The sequence below is a fragment of the Heterodontus francisci genome, chromosome 9 (genome assembly GCF_036365525.1).
Source record: "Heterodontus francisci isolate sHetFra1 chromosome 9, sHetFra1.hap1, whole genome shotgun sequence".
NCBI classification, from domain to species: domain Eukaryota; kingdom Metazoa; phylum Chordata; class Chondrichthyes; order Heterodontiformes; family Heterodontidae; genus Heterodontus; species Heterodontus francisci.
Genome location: NC_090379.1, coordinates 108,422,199 through 108,442,584, shown reverse-complemented (window position 1 = coordinate 108,442,584; position 20,386 = coordinate 108,422,199). Strand labels below are relative to the sequence as shown.

Below are 20,386 nucleotides of genomic sequence, written 5' to 3'. Positions count from 1 at the left end.
GGGGATGTTCGCTGATGATTGCACAATGTTCAGCACCATTAGCGATTCCTCAGATATTGAAGCAGTCCGTGTAGAAATGCAGCAAGACCTGGACAATGTCCAGGCTTGGGCTGATAAGTGGCAAGTAACATTTGTGCCACACAAGTGCCAGGCAATGACCATCTCCAACAAGAGAGAATCTAACCATCTCCCCTTGACATTCAATGGCATTACCATCGCTGAATCCCCCACTATCAACATCCTAGGGGCTACCATTGACCAGAAACTGAACTGGAGTAGCCATATAAATACCGTGGCTACAAGAGCAGATCAGAGGCTAGGAATCCTGCAGCGAGTAACTCGCCTCCTGCCTGTCCACCATCTACAAGGCACAAGTCAGGAGTGTGATGGAATCTTCTCCACTTGCTTGGATGGGTGCAGCTCCAACAACACTCAAGAAGCTCAACACCATCCAGAACAAAGCAGCCCCTTGATTGGCACCCCATCCACAAACATTCACTCCCTCCACCACCGACGCACAGAGGCAGCAGTGTGTACAATCTACAAGATGCACTGCAGCAATGCACTGAGGCTCCTTAGACAGCACCTTCCAAACCCGTGACCTCGAAGGACAAGAGCAGCAGATGTATGGGAACACCATCCCCTGCAAGTTCCCGTCCAAGTCACGCACCATCTTGACTTGGAACTATATCGCCATTCCTTCACTGTCGCTGGGTCAAAATCCTGGACCTCCCTTACTAACAGCACTGTGGACTACCTCACATGGACTGCAGCGGTTCAAGAAGGCAGCTCACCACCACCTTCTCGAGGGCAATTAGGGATGGGCAATAAATGCTGGCCTGGCCAGCGACGCCCATATCCCATGAATGAATTAAAAAAAAATTGGATAGCTCTACTAAAGAGCCAGCGCAGGCATGATGGGCTGAATGCCTCCTTCTAAGTTACATCGTTCTTTGATTCTATTCTACAAAGTGGGATGACACACTATTTATATTAAAGAGGAAGTACTACATCATTACTTGTTGTCCTTCAGGTGAGGTGTTAAACTCTGGTCCCATTTGCCTTTTCCATTGGCACTATTTGTAGAAGACCTGGGTGTCCTGGATCCATTTCTTCCTCAACCACCACATCAAAAATAGATGAACTCTCATTTCATTGCTGTTTGTGGAATCTTGCTATGTTCGAAATGGTTGCTGATTATGTCTATGTAACAGTTACTACACTTCAAAGTAATGCTTTCAAATATTTCTGAGAGCTGCATTAAGGCACTATATAAAAGTGTTGATATTCTTTGTGTAAATTTAGGGTAATTACTGGCCTGCAAAAGGTTAACGGAAATCAATGTTGCATCTATGGAGCTTAAAAACTTTATTGTACTTCTTGAGGGATCAAGTGCATTTGTGCATTTATCTTACAGAAACTTTTTTTTTGCCTTGTGGTTGTTGGCGGTCTGTTCTGGCAGCTCATGTACATGACGATATACAAGATTTACTGAATCAGAGAAGGGTGTTGTTTACCTTGGCAGAGACCCTCGATGCTACCTTTGAGCTGCAAGACTATGGAGAGCAGTATTTCTTACATTTGGGCAGCCCATGGGGTACACTAAATGTGATCAGAACCAGTTTAAGGGAGTCAGCCAAAGTGCAAGCCTCAGAACTGGGTATTCTTTACGGCACTGTGGGATCTCAGCTGTGCAACTGTGCAGACACACTGGCTCCTGCCTCCTCCCCCACCCCCAACCCAATCCTCTGTATCATCTTTTTGCAAAAAATAGTGCTAAAGTGCCCTGACTCTTCCCTCTTTCACCCCCCCCCCCCCCCCCCCCTTCCCACTCCAACATATTTTGCACTGACCACTACACAAAAGAAATCAGACTAGAAGCCCAGTAAAGGAGAGTGAAGCTTTCCAAATATGAACAGGCACACCGCAGAACGTTTTAGACTGAGAAGCTTCCAAGTGACTTGATGCTGAACTGTGTCTAAAATCTGAACGTTGCCTGAGATTTAGGGATTTGGCTCCCCTGTTTAAATGACAGATAACTTGAGGTTGGGCTCCAGTTGTGTATTTTTGTTGGTCAGGATCAGCTTAATAAAGTTCTTAGTCAATTTTACTTTACGTTTCTCCTGAGAAGTGATTTTTATTTTGGAAGTGACTAGATTTCACGGTTAGGGGAAAAGTAATTTTCTGTCTACATTTAATGTATTCATTTATTTTAATTGGAAAAGTTCTGATCTAGTATCTTATCACTGTATTGCGTATTTCTTGGTGTCCAGCTTGAATATTACCCCCTTTGTACAACTTGAATTGCCTGTTTATCAAACTTGTGGTATATGTATATATTGAGAGTACATGCATGTGTCTATATGATTATATATTTAACATTTCACCAATGTCTGACAGCTTGTAATTTAATTATATACAACTGTGTGGCACACATTTACAGGCCATATGTCAAATTTCTGGCCAACTTTCAACCACAGGAAGGTCCTTTCGATACCTGCAGATAGCATTGTTTTCCCAATAGTTTGGTGGTACAAACTCAGATGGCCTCTGTGGAAATGTAATTCAGGAGGCACATCTGAAATACAGATAGTACACATATCCTCACTATTTTCACTCCAAGGTGGGAGCCACATATTCTTAACTCACCATTATTGATGTCCATAATGTCCTTATGTTAAGATGTAATGTGATCAATGGGAATGGCATAAAACTGTGCTTTTAATATTATTCCTTACTGCTATTTTTCTCTGTTGCAGCTTAACTGATATTCATTTTCTCTGATGGCCACGACCTGAATGAAAGGCCAAGTAAACATGCATAACTTTAGGAAGTCTATTAAGTCTGTTTAGCTTATTTGCACATAATGTTTATAAAACCCTCTATGCAACTGTGTTCAATAGATGTAGTACGGTCTACAATTGCAGAAAATGTATCTGATCATGATCCGCTCTGGTGTCAGTACATGGGATTGAGAAGATGCTGAGTTTGAAGTATGTCAAATGGTTATTCATTGAAACAATAACTTAACCCAAATAAATTAATATGATTTATTTTTCACTTAGACATCAAGGCCTTTTGAATAACCTTGATAATCAGCACCAGTATTTACTACCAGCTGTAGATAACACTGCAGTGAAGCATCAGCATGTGGATGTTTCATTTTGAGTTTGATGATCCCTGAAAGGCTGAAAGCTTTTTTAACTGCCTCAATTTGAGTGCTTCTGCACACCAATTTCACTCCCTAGTTTCAAATGCACAGGAACCTGGAATTTTAACATTAGCACTGGATAGGGTGAATTCTTCATTATCTGGTCCTGTGATATTACCTTCTGCAGTTGGTTTATACTGCTGAACATTATGGTTCAGCCCAGCTAGTGTTGCCATTTCTCTAAGAATTGTTGCACTTTCCAGAAAAGTGACCTGTATACAGATGCAGGAAAGAAAACAAGGAAAACTGGAAATCCACAAGGGATATTGCAAATGGTTTCTCATTTCCAACCCATTGACAGATTGAACTGACTATAAAACTCGGGCATTAGAGGGCGTGTGGAACAGAATGGGAAGGGTAACATGCATCCTCCATTGATGTGATCAGGAATCATCATACTAGCAATTTTTAATCCATAGAGCCCAGTGTAAAAGTGGTTCCATTCAGTGTCCATTGGAAATCTTTTACTGCTTCGCTGCTTGACAAAACTATTGCTTCTTGCTCCTTTTGCTGCATTTCCAGTTGTTTGGATGTGAAGGGGAAGAAAGTTCAGGAAAAACTGTGTGGTCTCCAGAAATCCAGTGTGATCTGGGTTCAGTGCTCATCTGTTGCTCAGTTCCTCTCATTAACATCAGAGCAGACTGTAATTGTACAGTGGTTAGGTAGTGCTTGTTAGAAAAATGTTTTACTGTGGAGCTACAATAGAGCATGCAAGTCAAATGGAAGCAGATCTTACCTGTTCTAATTGGTTGCTTTCAATAAATGACTGGTAATTACAACCATTTGTACCTTCATGATGTTTTAGAGTTTTTTTAAAAAAAAGCAAAAATAGACAATGACAAGTTTTAACTATATGTATCAGGATGTTGTGGTCTCCTAAATGTGTTTAATGAAATGCATTGTGGAAAGCATCAAAAACAATGATTAAAAATCATGAAATTGCTACAAAGTTAAATTTATAAAGAAGTTCAAAAAAAACCAAGGGGTAGTTTTGGCAGAAGATTTTGCTTTGTGCCTTTGCTGTTTGTTAGAAGTGCTGCACTGAGTAACTCATACAGATTTAAAATACCAGCAGATGTTTCATGGTGTTGCTCACAGACATTTGGGATCTGGAGCACAATTGTGATATTTAGCTCCAACCTGATCTTTCTGTTTAAGGTCACTGCTTTTTATAAGCAAATTCAGATCATTATAGTTGCAAATAAATTATTGAGGGCAATTCAAAGGGTTGTGTTAACACCTTGTAAATTTCAGCCTTCGGGCCAGTGACTATTTTTCTGTCTTTTAAAGATTGGTTTATATATGTAACAAAATGTGAGATTTTGAATGTGGCAGATGCACATTGGATGCTGTACTGGGATTAGTGAATTGCCTGTACTTTTGCCTGTGTTGAGTTGCAAGATAGTCTGCCCCTCTTGTATACCTGATGTCCTAATGGAGTTGTTAACGCTGTTGTCTCTTGTGCTCAAGAGACACTGTTCGCCTGTAGTGCTACTGTGATCCCTTATAATCATGAATATGGCAACGTGCCTCTAACCTAGCAATGAAAAAGACTTGCAACTATATAGCGCTTTTCGCGACCACTGGATGTCTCAAAGCGCTTTCCAGCCAAAGAAGTACTTTTGACGTTACTGTTGTAGGAAATGTAGCAAACAAGTTGTGCACAGCAAGCTCCCACAGACAGCAGTGTGATAATGACCAGATAATCTGTTTTTGTGATGTTGATTGAGGGATACATATTGGCTAGGACACCAGGAATAACTCCCCTGCTCTTCTTCAAAATAATGCCATGGGATCATTTACACTCACGTGAGCGGGCAAACTATGCCCCAAATTTCGTGTCTCATCTGAACTGCAATACTGAGGGAGTGCTGCATTGGAGTGTCAGCCTTGATTTTTGTGCTCAAGTCCTGGAAGGATGTTAGCTAGAATAAATAACAAATTAAAGTTGAAATCATGATTTGCCAAATTTGAATAAGAAAAATATTAAAATACTTAAAAATGGAAAGAATGAACAAAATCAACAATAAAATAGAGATGTGATGAATTATGTAACTAAAATGTTAAATTATAATTTTTGCAATAACTGGAAGAGGGTATTGCTTAATATGTATGTCTATTAAATTGAATATTAAGTTATGAACTTAAAATGTAAATATATATTAAACCAAAAAGTATTCCTTACATGAAAAGACGATGAAGAGACCAAACAGGGAGATGAGAGAGCACAAGATGACCTGGATAAGTGTGGAGAAAGCAGCTGGGGCTCGGGCCCTGATCTAAATGAAATAAAAGTTAATGAAAGCAGCAAATGAAGGAAGGAGATGTAAAATAAAATGAAAACTAATATTATTGGAGGAGAGGAGGAGGTGCCAAAAGGGAGATGAGAAGGTTGTGGACACTCCACATCAGGACCTGTGAGCGTTGAGGCCAGTGGAAACAGGCTTGTAGATCCGATGTTGAAAGAAGTTTGAGATTATATATATATATATATATAATTTCTCTCTCTCTCCCCTCCCTCTCTCTCTCCTGCTCCCTCCCCACACTCTCTCTCCCTCCCCACACTCTCTCTCCCTCCCCTCTCTTTCTCCCCCCTCCCCTCTCTTTCTCCCCATTCCCCTCCCCTCTCTTTCTCCCCATTCCCCTCCCCTCCCCTCTCTTTCTCCCCACTCCCCTCCCCTCTCTTTCTCCCCACTCCCCTCACTTCCCCTCCCTCCTCTCCCCTCCCTTTCTCCCTCTCCCCTCCCTTTCTCCCTCTCCCCTCCCCTCCCTTTCTCCCCCCTCCCCTTCTCCCCCTCCCCTCCCCTTCTCTCCCCTCCCCTCGCTTTCTCCCCTCCCCCCTCTATTTCTCCCCCTCCCCTCACTTTCACCCCCCTCCTTCTCCCCCTCCCCTCCCCTCTCTTTCTCCCCCACCCCTCCCTTCCCACCTTTCTCCCCCTCCCCTCCCCTCTCTTTCTCCCCCTCCCCTCCCCTCTCTTTCTCCCCCTCCCCTCCCCTCTCTTTCTCCCTCTCCCCTCCCCTCCCCTTCTCCCCCTCCCCTCCCCTCTGTTTCTCCCTTACCTCCTCCCTCCCTATCTCTCCAACCTGATCCCTCCCCCTCCAGCAGACTGTGGTGGGAGTTGGGTGGTGCAGCCAGCGCTCCAGGATGACTTTGAAGCCTCTTTCCCCACCTATCCAGTTATAGCTGCGGCCACAGGCTGTACCACAGTGGTGGTCTGGCAACTGTGGCCATTTTTTGCTTCAAACGTTTATAAAGTGCTGAGAGGGTGCCTCTCTCCCTTACCTGCAACAGCAGACTGCAGCTCATTCCGTGCTGGAGGACATCCTATTGGCCCTCCATCTTCGAGAGCCTGCCCACTGTCCTTAATTGGACGGCAAGCATGCCCTCTGGCCACTAACTGCCCAATCCAGGCAAAATCGGTCAGGTGACTGCTCCTGACACATTGTGGGCTCGGGACCCATGTTTGATCCTGATGCCAGGTCTCAACCCAAAGCACAAAATCCAGCCCATTGAAGAATACAAGAAGCATTCTGACCTAGTTGTTGTATCATATCAATGATGTTCTGCCAAATTCACCAAGGATCTAGTCCTCTAGCATTGGGCTGAAAGAGATTTTTAAAAAGCACTTTGATCTTTGCTATCTTTCTTAAATGATAGCCAAGACCTAATACAAGTTAAGTTTATGGTGAATAAGATGTGGCCAAGCTGTACATGGTTTGTAACTAGGTTTGTAATGGACGGGCTCCCCCAGCCCATGTACAAGCTCTGAGGTAGATTTGAAGCAAAAAGGGGAAGTGGCTGCAAGCTAGGAGGGCTCCAGTCTACATCAGACAGTCACTGAGCACTCTGAAGGAGAGGTAGCTTCATAGCAGGCATGCCTCTTTGCCAAAACCTCTTACATAAGGACTACATTAAGCAGTTATTGTTAAGTAGAGTTGCTACGCAGCGTTGGACTTGGCCAGGCAAGTATGTAAAGGAGCCCCTCCATGATTTACTAGTAACAGCTCGCATATATATATAGCATCTTTAACATAGGAAAATGTTCCAAGATGTTCCGTGGAGTTGTCATCAACCTATAATGGAACCCATATAGACTAGGAAAGTTGCAGGTTTGCAATTGGCCAAAATGCCCCATAGCCAGGGCAAGGAAGCCCTGGGGACTGACATTGGCGTGGAAAGCAAAGAGCATTTCAGCCCATCTGACCAGTTGCCTATATTTCTGCTGCTCCTTATCACTGTCCAGTGACTCCTAACGAAAAGTACACTTGTCTCGCCATTGGGCAAGAACAGGATCAGGCTTGGCAGTTATATCCTTCACAGTTGATTAACCTGCCAACACTTGCTGTTTAGGCTTGTTCATGAAGAATGGCCCCAGGATAGGGCTGCTAACGAATGCAGAATTGTATTCTAACATAGTTGATGTCTCCAAGGTAGGAGTTAAAAAATTCACAACTAAGAGAAGATTCAGTTCGCCATGTGCCAAGTATTCACAAACTGTTTTTGCAACTTGGTTCTGAACTGAATGGAAAGGAAAGTGTGATTGAGTCATTCATTCAATGGAAGAAAGATCAAATAACCAGTAAAGAAATGAGAGAGAAAAAGACAACCAAAATACTTGAGCAGTCTGAAGTCAGGATTCTGAGGTGGTCCTTACAATCTTGTCTCAACAAAGATTTTTAAAAATTGGATGCGATGGGATAACTTGTGTAACATTACTCACAGGAAGAGAGCATATCCAATCAGTTAAATAGGTTTTCAACAGAAGATTAAGTCAAGCCAGTTCTGTCGGTAGACATTGAAATTCAAAATAAAATATCTTAATATTCCAAAATCCTATATTACCTATGATTCAAGTATTAAGTAATGGTCTCTTATGTGCAAATTTGTGCACACTTTCATTGTATTTCTCATAAAGGGATCAGCAGTCTCACAATTTTCTGTCTGGTTCAGTGAGCTGAGAGTAGCCTGGGAAACTTGTTCTGCATTGTCTTGGGGTTTCAATTCCTCTAACAGGTCTGTCATACTCTGACAGTAATTTGAAAAAATGTTTGTTGGTAAAATCATAATTTTTTACAGGTTCTAGCATTCATCTTGGTTGTTCTGTGTCCACCTTGCTGCATCTGTACTTTGCAACCATTATTTCATAGCTTGGTGAAAATCCCTATTATTTCTTCCACATGTGTTTTTGCAAGCAGATTGGTGTTTTGTTATATGGTTGTTATTTTGGATTGTAGTAATTCTATGCAGAACTCTGACATTCCTGTTGGAACTTATCTCGTTAATATCCAAATTATGTTTCTCTTGATATCAGTTGAATCATGATACAATTTGTGCATGTTTTAGTACAGATGTTATGTGTCACTATTCTTTATTCATTTCTTCATCTGGTGTATGTATTTTACACATTCTATATAATCTACTGATGATTCAGTCATTTCTGCACTTAAAATATGAATTTTCCAATAATTTGAAATAAGCAATGCAAACAGCAATTTTATTAACAGATAACTTGAATTAAGTGCTTTGCATGAAGAGTAGACTGTTTGTGTGTCAATTCATTATACAATGCATATTTCTGGAATCTACACATTACTAAAGACAGTTGTTGAACACTCAAAGAATTCCGGCATCCATCATCATCATCTACCCTTGGCAGATGTCTTCAGGCACATTAGAGCTCTCTTGGTCCATTTCTAAGTATGTCTGTAGTTTGCAATAAGTTCAGAAAATGGCACATGTTAGGGTGAGAAGAAATACAAATCTTTTCAGTTAAATCATAACCAGACAGTTACAACTTAATTTTCCCCAAGACTGATACTTTTCCTTAACTCTTGACTGAAAAATAGTTGCACAAAAAGCTCCACCAGCAACGTATACAGTACGGTTTCGTAGTTATAAAGAGTCTCATGGAGTTGTGGCAGTTTCCGTCATTGTGTTCATCATTGACCCCACTTATTGTCACCCGATAAATCTGTGATCTGAGGTAACAGTCTCCTTTTGGTAACAGAAAGCATGATCACCCTGATCATAAATTTAAAAGGTAATTATGCTGTCTTATGACCACTAAAACATAGTTTTAAATTCAGCACCTCATAACTGCTGTTGAAGCAACTGTAGAGTCATGCAAATTTAACTTTAGATCCAGTCATTTTCCAGGGATGAACTGGAAACCCCTTTTCTATTCTGGCATAAGTATAGTCTTTGCATTATGTTCTTTACTGCAGTAACTTCTCTTACTAATAATTATTTTGTTTTTACCTGCCCACAAAATGTACTTGAATGGTGTCTGTTTCTTGTGTTAAAACAAAGCTCTGTATTTCCATTTGGCAACAGCACCCAAAAGTCTTTACCAAATGCTTGTTGGTGTTGGCAGCTGAACTCCTGCTATAAGAAATGCACATAATGTATGTTCTTAACACGGATGATTAGCTGCTCAAAGCTCCCTCTCCAGATCTGTAAAATGTATTTTTTCAGCCAACTTATGATGGTTTGAACTTTGAGAAACCAAATACGTTCCCAGCATTTTTTTCCTTGTTTTATTTTTACTCCTTTTCTGAAGGCATGTTTTCACACTGCTAAGGGCATTGCCTTCCTGCTACTTTCAGAACATTTGTCGTCTTGGTTGTTTTTCCAACTGGGAAAAATCTGGAAAGTCAGCTTGTTCCCTCAAATGTTGGGATGTCTGACAGTTTCAGTCTCTGCACGATAGTTTGGTATTCTGTTCATTTCCAGAATGTCTCACAGATGTGAATTTACACATTATACAGAAGTAATTAGCAGAACAAGCGAGACTGTACGTTAGTACCTTCCTGAAGGCATTTTATACATATTGAAATTTAGGTGCAAGGGTATTTTCAGCCTTAGCAACTCCTGATGTATTGTGCTGAATATATGAATATATTCACCTCGCTGCAAAATCAGATACAAGTATTGGAAAAGGTGCAGAGGAAAGTAGATTGATTCTAGATGTAATGGGGACGGGCTAGGTGTAAAGTTTAGAAAAGTTTAAGATCTACAATTTAGAAAGAAGACTGCTCATGAGGTATACAAAATAAGAAAGATAAACCCATGAAAGTTGGACCAGAGGACATTAATTTGATTGGTGAGAAATATATTTTGCAATTTGGTGATAAATTATTGAAACAATTTTCTGGGAAAGCAAGAACTTGCATTGCCTGAGATTAGGGGATTTTGGATATTGGAGAGATGACCTTTCATGGGCCAAATGGCTTCTTCACATCCTAAACCTTAAGTTTGTAACTGGAGTATTGGTTAACTCTGAAAAAAGCACAGAAGCTGTTTCAGTATCTGGATTGTCTCTCGTGGCTGTTTATCAACCTCTCTAAATGTGCACATCCTACAAATAAGCAAACTGAACCAAACTAAAGGAAAACCATGTGACTTGGTGGCTTTGTATTTCAGGTACGCTGTTCTGTGTGGCCGACAGGCTGACAACGAGACCATCCAGAATCGTATCAAGGCCGGATATACTTTTAAGGTAAGCCAAATTCTGAGATATGCTTAATCCTCAATATAGACAAGTTAGATTTGCCAAGTGTAAGAAAAGTGTTCTGCAAAGTCAATTTCTGCCATGTGGCAGAATACTGCATGTATGTTAGCAGGCAGCAAATAAAACTCGCATGTTGCTGTTGGACTTGGTGCTGTCCAAAGATATTACAAGCAGCAAATTAGGTGAGGATTGCTTAACTGCTTGCCAGAATCTCTATTTTACAACATCGCAGAGGTGTGGTCAAGTTGTCAATACTACATTTTTATGGCAAGAACAGTGCCACAGAAGTTTCTAGACCTTAAGCCAGACCACCATATTTATACCAGGAACTATTGCAGCTGTACTGGAACATTATAAGTCAGTCCAGAAAGGCTGCACAGAATCCTAATGCACGTCTTCTGCCTTGAAACAGACGGTCATATTGCTTGCAATACTCTGTCAGTTATTTACAGAAGTTCAATTGCAATGTTTACCATTAGTTAATTGACCAAGGTTATTAAATTAAACATTAGGTCACCTGGAAAGATCCAACATGCCACCAGAACCCATCTGTGCTCTTAAAAGCCATTGAATCCAATTTCATGGAGCACCTCCCCTTGCTTACAGCAGCCTCAAATCATAATCTGTTGTTATACTGCTTTATGGGCATAGAAAATGCAATCTAGTGACACCACCTCTATTATTTCACACACTTAGTATTTTATAAGACATTATGGCCGGGATTTTACAGGCCCCCTCCGAGGCAGGATCGGAGGTGGGAGACAGTGGGGCAGAGGGCCAGTCGCCTCCCCATTGCTCAGCGATCTTCCTGGGGACGGGATAGGCCGACGACTGCCTTCCCTCCCAGAAGCAAATTGAGACCGTTAAGTTGCCTATTACCAGCAGCTGGTGGGCCTCCACTGCGTGGGAAAGACACCTTGTAAAACAAGGCGCCTTCCTTGTGGGCTTTGCTGGCGGGGATGGGGTGGGGTGTTTGGTGGTGGTGTTCCTCCTTCATGGGCAATTTATGACCCATGGAGGACCCCTACCGGAACAATTCTACTGCCCGGGATCCCCCTCCCCTGGACTGAATGACCACCCACCCACCCTCGCCAGGGCCTTCTGGACTGCCCCGGCAACCCTGCCTCACCTACCTCTGGTCCAGGGTTCCACCACTGGGCCCAGGTCTGAGGCCTCTGCAATACCGGCAGTGGCCACTACTAGCGGTGGCACTGCCGATACTGCTGAGCTGCTGGCCCTGTGATTGGCCGGCAGCTTTTGGAGGTGGGATCCTTCGCCCTTTAAAGTCTTTAAAGGGACAGGGATCACACCTCCTAAAACTTTGACACAAAGAGACCAAAGGATTGCTCTGGGAGTGGAGGCGGGGTGCTTGGTGGTGGGGGGAGGCAGAAGTGGTGTTCCCCCTGCCTTTTCGACCCAGCGCCAGGAGCCCTACCTCCAGCACAAAATCCAGCCCAATATTGTGCATCCAATGGACTTTGATCACTGCATTATAATCACTGACCTTTTTAATTCATATGGTGTCACTAACAAGGCTCACATTTATTGCCCAATCCCCAGTTGCCCTTGAGAAGATGGTGAGCCGCCGCCTTGAACCACTGCAGTCCATGTGGTGAAGATGCTCTTGCAGTGCTGTTAAGTAGTGAGTTCCAGGATTTTGACTCCATGATATAGGCAATATAGTTCCAAGTCAGGATGCTGTGTGGCTTGAAGGGGAACTTGCAAGTATTGGTGTTCCCATGCACCTGCTGCCCTTGTTCTTCTAAATGGTGGAGGTCAGGGGTTTGGGAGTTGCTGTCAAAGAAACCTTGGCAATTTGTGTCAGTGCAGCTTGCAGATGGTAGATACTGCAGCCACTGTGCTTTGGGAGTGGATGTTTAAGGTGATGGTTGGGCTGACGATCAAGTGGATGTCCTTTTCCTAGATGATGATGGGTTTCTTGAGTGTTGTTACAGCTACACCTATCAGGCAAGTAGGGAGTATTCCATCACACTATTGAATTGATGGTGGAGGTGCTTTGGGGAGTCAGGAGGTGAACCACTGATTGTAGAATTCCCAGCATCTGACCCGCTGTAGTAGCCACAGCATTTATGTGGCTGGTCTTGTTAAGTTTCTGGTTAATGGAGATCCCCAGAATGTTGATGGTGGGGGATTCGGCACATGGTAATGTCATTGAATGAGAAAAGAAGTGATTTGACTCTTGTTGGAGATGGTCATTAACACTTGTGTGTCACAACTGTTACTTACAGGATTAATATCTGAAGATAAACATTTGACATATTAAAATGGAGTTCACCTTGCAGTTGCACACTTGGAGCAAGTTAGCAAGTGCCATGCCAATGGTAGCTGCTGCTCAGTTGACCTCAAATTCTATTTAAATCCAAAGTCGTCTAAGTTGACCACACTGAACAAATCACACCATGTCTCAACTTTCCAGGGAGGCTTAGGATAAGCAGAAGATAGTGACATAAATATGAGGGGCTTGTGGAATTAATTGAAGTGATGTAGCATTATTTTCCATTATTAAAGGCAACTCTCTCTATCTAGCTCATAAAGGACCTCTAGTGGCACAAACCTGAAACCACAAATTACAATATTTGGCACTGACAAGGCTCAGATCATAGGATCTTAAATGGTAGAACCCAGAAGGAGGTCATTCATCCCATCGTTTCTGGGCTAACTCTATGAAAGAGCTATCCAATTCTTCCCACTCCCCTGCTTTTTCCCGATAGACCAGCAAATTTCTCCTTTTCAAGTATTTATCCAATGCCCTTTCGAAAGTTATTATAGAATCTGCTTCCGCCGCCATTTAAGCAATACACAGAGTATAACATTTTGCTGCGTAAAAAAAATGTCTTCACATCATCTCTGGCTCTTTTGCCAGATACCTTACTTCTGTGTCCTCTGGTTAACAGCTCTTATGCCATCGGACACAGTTTTTTTTCTTATTCACTCGATCAAACCCCTTCATGATTTTGATCTCTCTATTGAATCGCCCTGTACCTTCTCTGCTCTCAGGAGAACAACTCTAGTTTCTCTAGTCTCTCCACGTAACGGATATTACAGACTTATTAATTTGTCAAAAGCTACACTCCAGGTACGCACTGTTAAATCCACACTGGAATATGTGGTGTGGCATTATCATATCAATAATTGCACAAGCCAGATATATCCATTTAGCAAAACGCTAGGGGACCAGTACCATCAAGCCCACGTATTCTGGTACCTGAAACAACCAAAGACACCAATTATGCATTGCTGCTAGTGGATGTGTTTAATATTTTTAATCCCTGAGAGGATTTTTAGTATAAAACAAATATTTAAAGTTTTCACATACGGAATGATGAAATACTAATATGATTCCCCCCAACCCCAGTCCAATGTGTAAAATTAAATTGTTTTCATTGCAAGTTAATACTATAGTATTCCCAACAGACACATAAATAAAACAGAACTGCAGCATTTTTGTGAAGGAAATAAATTGCCTGTTTCAGCTGGCACAAGCCATGGTACAAATATATTAATGAAAGCAAAGCCCAGCAGAGCAGAGCGCCACGTTTGTGGAACATTCCAGAGGTTCCATAATTGCATAAACAAGAATGAACATGCACTATTAGAGGTTTTTAATCTGGACTTTGAATGGAGTACGGCAGAAGCAAATGAAATCGGCTTTGGGTCTAGGTGGCTTTTTCCCGACTTTATAGCCACTTTTTCCCCACTGGTGAAGTGATGAAAATCGGGATGTGCAAGAGGCCAGAATTGGAAGGGTGCAGCGATTTCAGAGGTTTGTTGGGCTGGAAGTGGTACAGAGATAGGGTTGGGCCATATCAAAATAATATTGACAGATTGACAGTAGTCTTGAGTCCAGCCTGTCATTCTATCTCCATGGATCAGTTATCTAGAAGTGTGTACTACTTGGCAAAGCGGATGAGACTGTAAGTGACCCGGAATCCCAATATTAGAATAGCATGCTTAGTTATAGTGGTTCAAGGTGGTTCAGGATTCTGACTTGACAATGTCCTCAAGGGGCCCCTACTCTACTTATTTCTCCATCTACCTTGGTGGATAACTATTTATTTGCAATTATTTATCACTCTGTCTTCCATGGTGTTACCACTATTCCATTTTAGGCTTTAACCTTAAATATTTCCTCATGCTCAGCCCCATACATCACATCCATTATTTGATCTCTCACTGTCTACAAACTGCAATATTCCTCTACTTGCCGAATATCTGGGTAACTTTAGCAAGTCTCATGGCCAAACAGAAACTTGTGATTGCATTTGGCTTTCTAGATCTCTCTCAGGCTGCAACATAATCTTTGGAAGATGATAACCTAAATCATGTCTTAATAGAGTTTATTCTATTAACTATCAAATAGTTTGTAAATTTGCAATAATATACAAAACCTAAATATATTCTTGCTCAGAATGCAGAAAACAAAATAAAAATGCTCCTTTGCATTAAAATTGGATCTGAAACAACGTCCATGAAAATAAATTGAAGTGGGTTTCATTGCCATTCTTCCATGGATCCTCTTACGTATTCTGATAGGACTGTTGAATTGAAACAGATCTACCTAAAATATGTTTTCTAATGCCAGAGAACAAAGGAAATCAAATGTGTACTGTCCTTGATTGTGTCATACTGTCAAGTATCTAGGAGTTCGCAGAAATTGTCTCCAAAAGCATAACTCAGGAACCCAAAATTAACTCTGGATTTAAATAGCTCACTCAAAATTTACACGAACACAGTTGATAATGCTAGGGTGGACCGCTACACAACTATTAACTGCTGCAACAGTCCGTTAGCCACCTAGGTTTGCAAACTTCTGTGAACAAGCAAGTAAAAATGGTTGTAATTAAAGATATTTACATGCGAATGCCACACTTGTTACCTATACCAGCCACATTGTATGATCTTAGTCTGTTGGGCATCAAACAGACTGTCATTTTCTAAAGCTTCATTTTAGCCCAGTGGTACTCCACGAAAAAGACAGAAGAGAAAAGAATATAACACGTCCTGGATAAAATGCTGCATTTTGCAACACTGAGGTGATCCCCTATTGAAAAGTGAGTTCCAGAAACCTCTTCATCTCCCATATGTGACAGAGTGTGACACGCTGCTCCTCCAGCTCAGTAACTCTGATCCTGAGTGAATACAGCTGGATACAATTCTTGCAAGTGTTTTTTTTTCTGGATGTTCAAACCATCCAGGGACTTCGACACTCAGTGAGATTTGTACAATATGGGTTGCAACTGTCCTGCTATTGTTTTTCTTTGGCCTCCTTATCTCGAGAGACAATGGAGATGGTCAGTGGTGTGTGGAACAGCGCCTGGAGTGGCTATAAAGGCCAATTCTAGAGTGACAGGCTCTTCCACAGGTGCTGCAGAAAAATTTGTTTGTCGGGGCTGTTACACAGTTGGCTCTCCCCTTGCGCTTTTGTCTTTTTTTCTGCCAACTGCTAAGTCTCTTCGACTCGCCACACTTTAGCCCCGCCTTTATGGCTGCCCGCCAGCTCTGGCGAACGCTGGCAACTGACTCCCACGACTTGTGATCAATGTCACAGGACTTCATGTCGCGTTTGCAGACGTCTTTAAAGCGGAGACACAGACGGCCGGTGGGTCTGATACCAGTGGCAAGCTCACTGTACAATGTGTCTTTGGGGATCCTGCCATCTTCCATGCGGCTCACATGGCCAAGCCATCTCAAGCGCCGCTGACTCAGTAGTGTGTATAAGCTAGGGATGTTGGCCGCCTCGAGGACTTCTGTGTTGGAGATACGGTCCTGCCACCTGATGCCAAGTATTCTCTGGAGGCAGCGAAGATGGCATGAATTGAGACGTCGCTCTTGGCTGACATACGTTGTCCAGGCCTCGCTGCCATAGAGCAAGGTACTGAGGACACAGGCTTGATACACTCGGACTTTTGTGTTCCGTGTCAGTGCGCCATTTTCCCACACTCTCTTGGCCAGTCTGGACATAGCAGTGGAAGCCTTTCCCATGTGCTTGTTGATTTCTGCATCTAGAGACAGGTTACTGGTGATAGTTGAGCCTAGGTAGGTGAACCCTTGAACCACTTCCAGAGCGTGGTCGCCAATATTGATGTCCTACCCCATGATGTTCGTTTTCTTGAGGCTGATGGTTAGGCCAAATTCATTGCAGGCAGCCGCAAACCTGTCGATGAGACTCTGCAGGCACTCTTCAGTGTGAGATGTTAAAGCTATTGTAAGCCATAAAATAATAAGCAGTATAAAAGTCTTGCAGTTATTTTAACTATAAATGATATTATAACTTAGTCCAATTAAAAGAAAATTCCAGTTTTGCATACTGATTAATGTGGTAAATTTCAATCACTGGTGTGGCAATGGTTAAGGAACAGCCCAAATGAGTTGTTACAAAGTTATGAAGACAGATCACATTGAGCTGCAATCGTTCCAATAAGTATTTGGGTAAGTTTAATCTAAAAACCAGTGCCGACTAAATGTTTTGTCTCCCTGTCCTTAATATCAGACTGAATAGCCTGGAAGTGATCAACTTCCGACAGTCTTGCCAATATTAATTCTGACAGAAGTTAATGGCAACTTCTTTTCTATTTTCTGAGCTGCCAGCTGTTGAAGCTGTGTTAGCACATCAGGGCCGATCCCCAGCTGGGACATTCCAAGAGAGGAGCAATGCTCCCAGGGAATGCTAGTGGGGAAATTGCAGACCTGCTGTGCCTGGTTTTCCAAACATTCATTTAAATGGACAGAAACACAGGCACTGCGCACCTACAATGTCCCCACCTGTGCACCTGCGAGCAAAAGCTCCTCACTGGAAACATCCATTCAGGGGGATTAGTCCTATCATGTGTAAATAGAAAGCAAGACCCTAATGACACTCATTGTTTAGGTACAAGATAGACTGTGCATCTAAACACATCATGTATTTTTTGCCATTATGTATATGTTTGATTGAAAATAAATTCTTGCAACTTATGCAGTGTTATAGCTCAATATAAACCTTTTCTGTTGAGTTTGGAGTTAGAATTGAATCAACGTTTCTGGAAAGAGTACACATTCCAATATTTGACTTCTGGGCACAGATGGTGTAGGGCGAATATGATGATGGAAAGGATTGAAAATTTAAATTTAAAAAAAAAAGTATTTACAATCACATTTTTGTTACATTTTCATTTTTCATTTGCAAATGGTTTGCATTCTGCCAGACTTATTTCATTTAACTTAAAGTCTGTTGAAACCACCAAAGGTGTAGATCCCACCACGATGCCATTTATGTAGTAGAATAAAGTCTTGAGATATTTCAGTCTTGGCAGACGCCAACTCTTTTTGCCTTTAAAATAGCTGGTGCCACAATTTTAATGTCAATAACAAGGAGACTATTGAAGTGCAGTGGAGACATGGTCTCTCGAGATGGAGCTCCAATAAGGCAGTAAGCGAAAGGAATTTTTTTCCCTTACATCCCAGTACACTATTGTATAACACAGTGCAGGCGCCAAGTGCTGTTATATGTTATGGTAACACATCCTTTGGACGGGCAGTAATTCTAACTTTTAAACTCCCTGGATTGTCCCTTGGAGTGTAGAATTACTATGGTAACATTTTTTTTATTTTTTCATGGAATGTGGGTACCGCTGGCAAGGCCAGCATTTGTTGCTCATCCCTAATTGCACTTGACAACTAAGTGGTTTGCTCAGCCATTTCAGAGGGTAGTCAAGAGTCAACCACATCACTGTGGGTCTGGAGCCACATGTAGGCCAGACCAGGTAAGGACAGCAGATTTCCTTCCCTAAAGCGCATTAGTGAACCAGATGGGGTTTGTAATAACAATCATTGAGGAGTTGACTAGATGTGTAAAGCAGTTGATGTAGTCTGCATGGACTTCAGTAAGGCTTTTGATAAGGTCCCGCATGGGAGATTGGTTAAGAAGGTAAGAGCCCATGGGATCCAGGGCAATTTGGAAAATTGGATCCAAAATTGGCTTAGTAGCAGGAGGCAGAGGGTGATGGTCGAGGGTTGTTTTTGCGATTGGAAGCCTGTGAACAGTGGTGTACCGCAGGGAACAGTACTTGGGACCCTTGCTGTTTGTAGTACAGGACGATAGAGATGGACTGGTAAGATGGGCGGAGCAGTGGCAAATGGAATTTAATTTTGTGAAGTGTGAGTTGATGCATTTTGGGAGGACAAACCAGACAAGTGAATATACAATGGATGGTAGGACCCAAGGAAGTACAGAGGGTCAGAGGGACCTTGGTGTACTTGTCCATAGATCACTGAAGGCAGCAGCACAGGTAAATAAGGTGGTTAGGACGGCATATGGGATACTTGCCTTTATTAGCCGAGGAATAGAATATAAGAGCAGGGAGGTTATGATGGAGCTGTACAAAATGCTAGTTAGGCCACAGCTGGAGTACTGTGTACAGTTCTGGTCGCCACACTATAGGAAGGATGTGATTGCACTGGAGAGGGTGCAGAGGAGATTCACCAGGATGTTGCCTGGGCTGGAGCATTTCAGCTATGAAGAGAGACTGAAAAGGCTAAGGTTAGAGCAGAGAAAGCTGAGGGGGGACATGATTGAGGTATACAAAATGATGAGAGGCATTGATAGGATAGATAGGAAGAAACTTTTTCCCTTAGTGGAGGTGTCAATAACCAGGGGGCATAGATTTAAAGTAAGGGGCAGGAGGTTTAGAGGGGATTTGAGGAAAATCTTTTTCACCAAGAAGGTGGTTGGAATCTGGAATGCACTACCTGAAGGGGTGGTAGAGCCAGGAACCCTCACAACATTTGATGAGCACTTGAAACCCCATAGCATACAAGGCTATGGGCCAAGTGCTGGAAAATGGGATTAGAATAATTGGGTGCTTGATGGCCGGCACGGACACAATGGGCTTTCAATTCTAGATTTTTATTAACTAATTGAGTTTGAAGTACACCAGTTGCCGTGGTAGGATTTGAACCTGTGTCCCCTGGGTCTCTGGATTACGAGTTTAGTGACATTACCACTACGCCACTGTCTCCTCAAACATAGTGAGGCCTGGACTAATAACCCACAGAACATATGTTCAAATCCCACCATGGCAGTTTGAGAATTTGAATTCAGTTAAGTAAAAAATTTGGAAATAAACAATAGTACCAGTAATAGTGAAGATGAAGTTGTTGGGTTGCCATAAAAAAAAAACATCTGGTTCACTAATGTCTTTTAGAGAAGAAAACTTGCTGTCTTTACCACGTCTGATCCTATATGTGACTACAGTCCCACACCATTGTGGTTGACTCTGAATTGCCCTTTGATGTGGCCTAGCAAGCCACTCAGTTGTTCCAAATTGCTAGAAACTGTTATTTAAGAAGAATACCTTCTTAGGACAACTAGGGATAGGCAATAAATGCTGAACTTGTCAGAACCATCCATATCCCAAAAATGAATTCAAACAAAGGTACTATAAATTTAAGTTAATTGCATTTTACAAGTCCCAACGGTCACAATCTAGCTAATGTAGTTATTTAACTGTAAAGAAGGATCACAGCACTGAGACTACCATGGTAGGAGGTACTAACAACATCTTCCTTAAAATGACTATGGCATTCTATCTCTCTTTTTTGTCCTGCTCATACTATCTATGCCTTTGAACATGGTCATCCACATCCAGCCTACCCCATCACATTT

General features: G+C 42.2%; 1 protein-coding gene across 5 annotated transcripts in view; it reads left to right on the top strand.

Annotated features, from left to right (window-relative positions):
* LOC137373966 (regulator of microtubule dynamics protein 3-like) overlaps window positions 1–20,386 on the top strand; it is a 338,872-nt gene that overhangs the window by 252,977 nt on the left and 65,509 nt on the right. For all 5 annotated transcript variants that reach the window (XM_068039654.1, XM_068039652.1, XM_068039653.1 and 2 more), the window contains one exon: window positions 10,635–10,710. In XM_068039654.1, coding sequence (XP_067895755.1) covers window positions 10,635–10,710 — 76 coding nt within the window. The remainder of the gene's footprint in view (window positions 1–10,634; window positions 10,711–20,386) is intronic.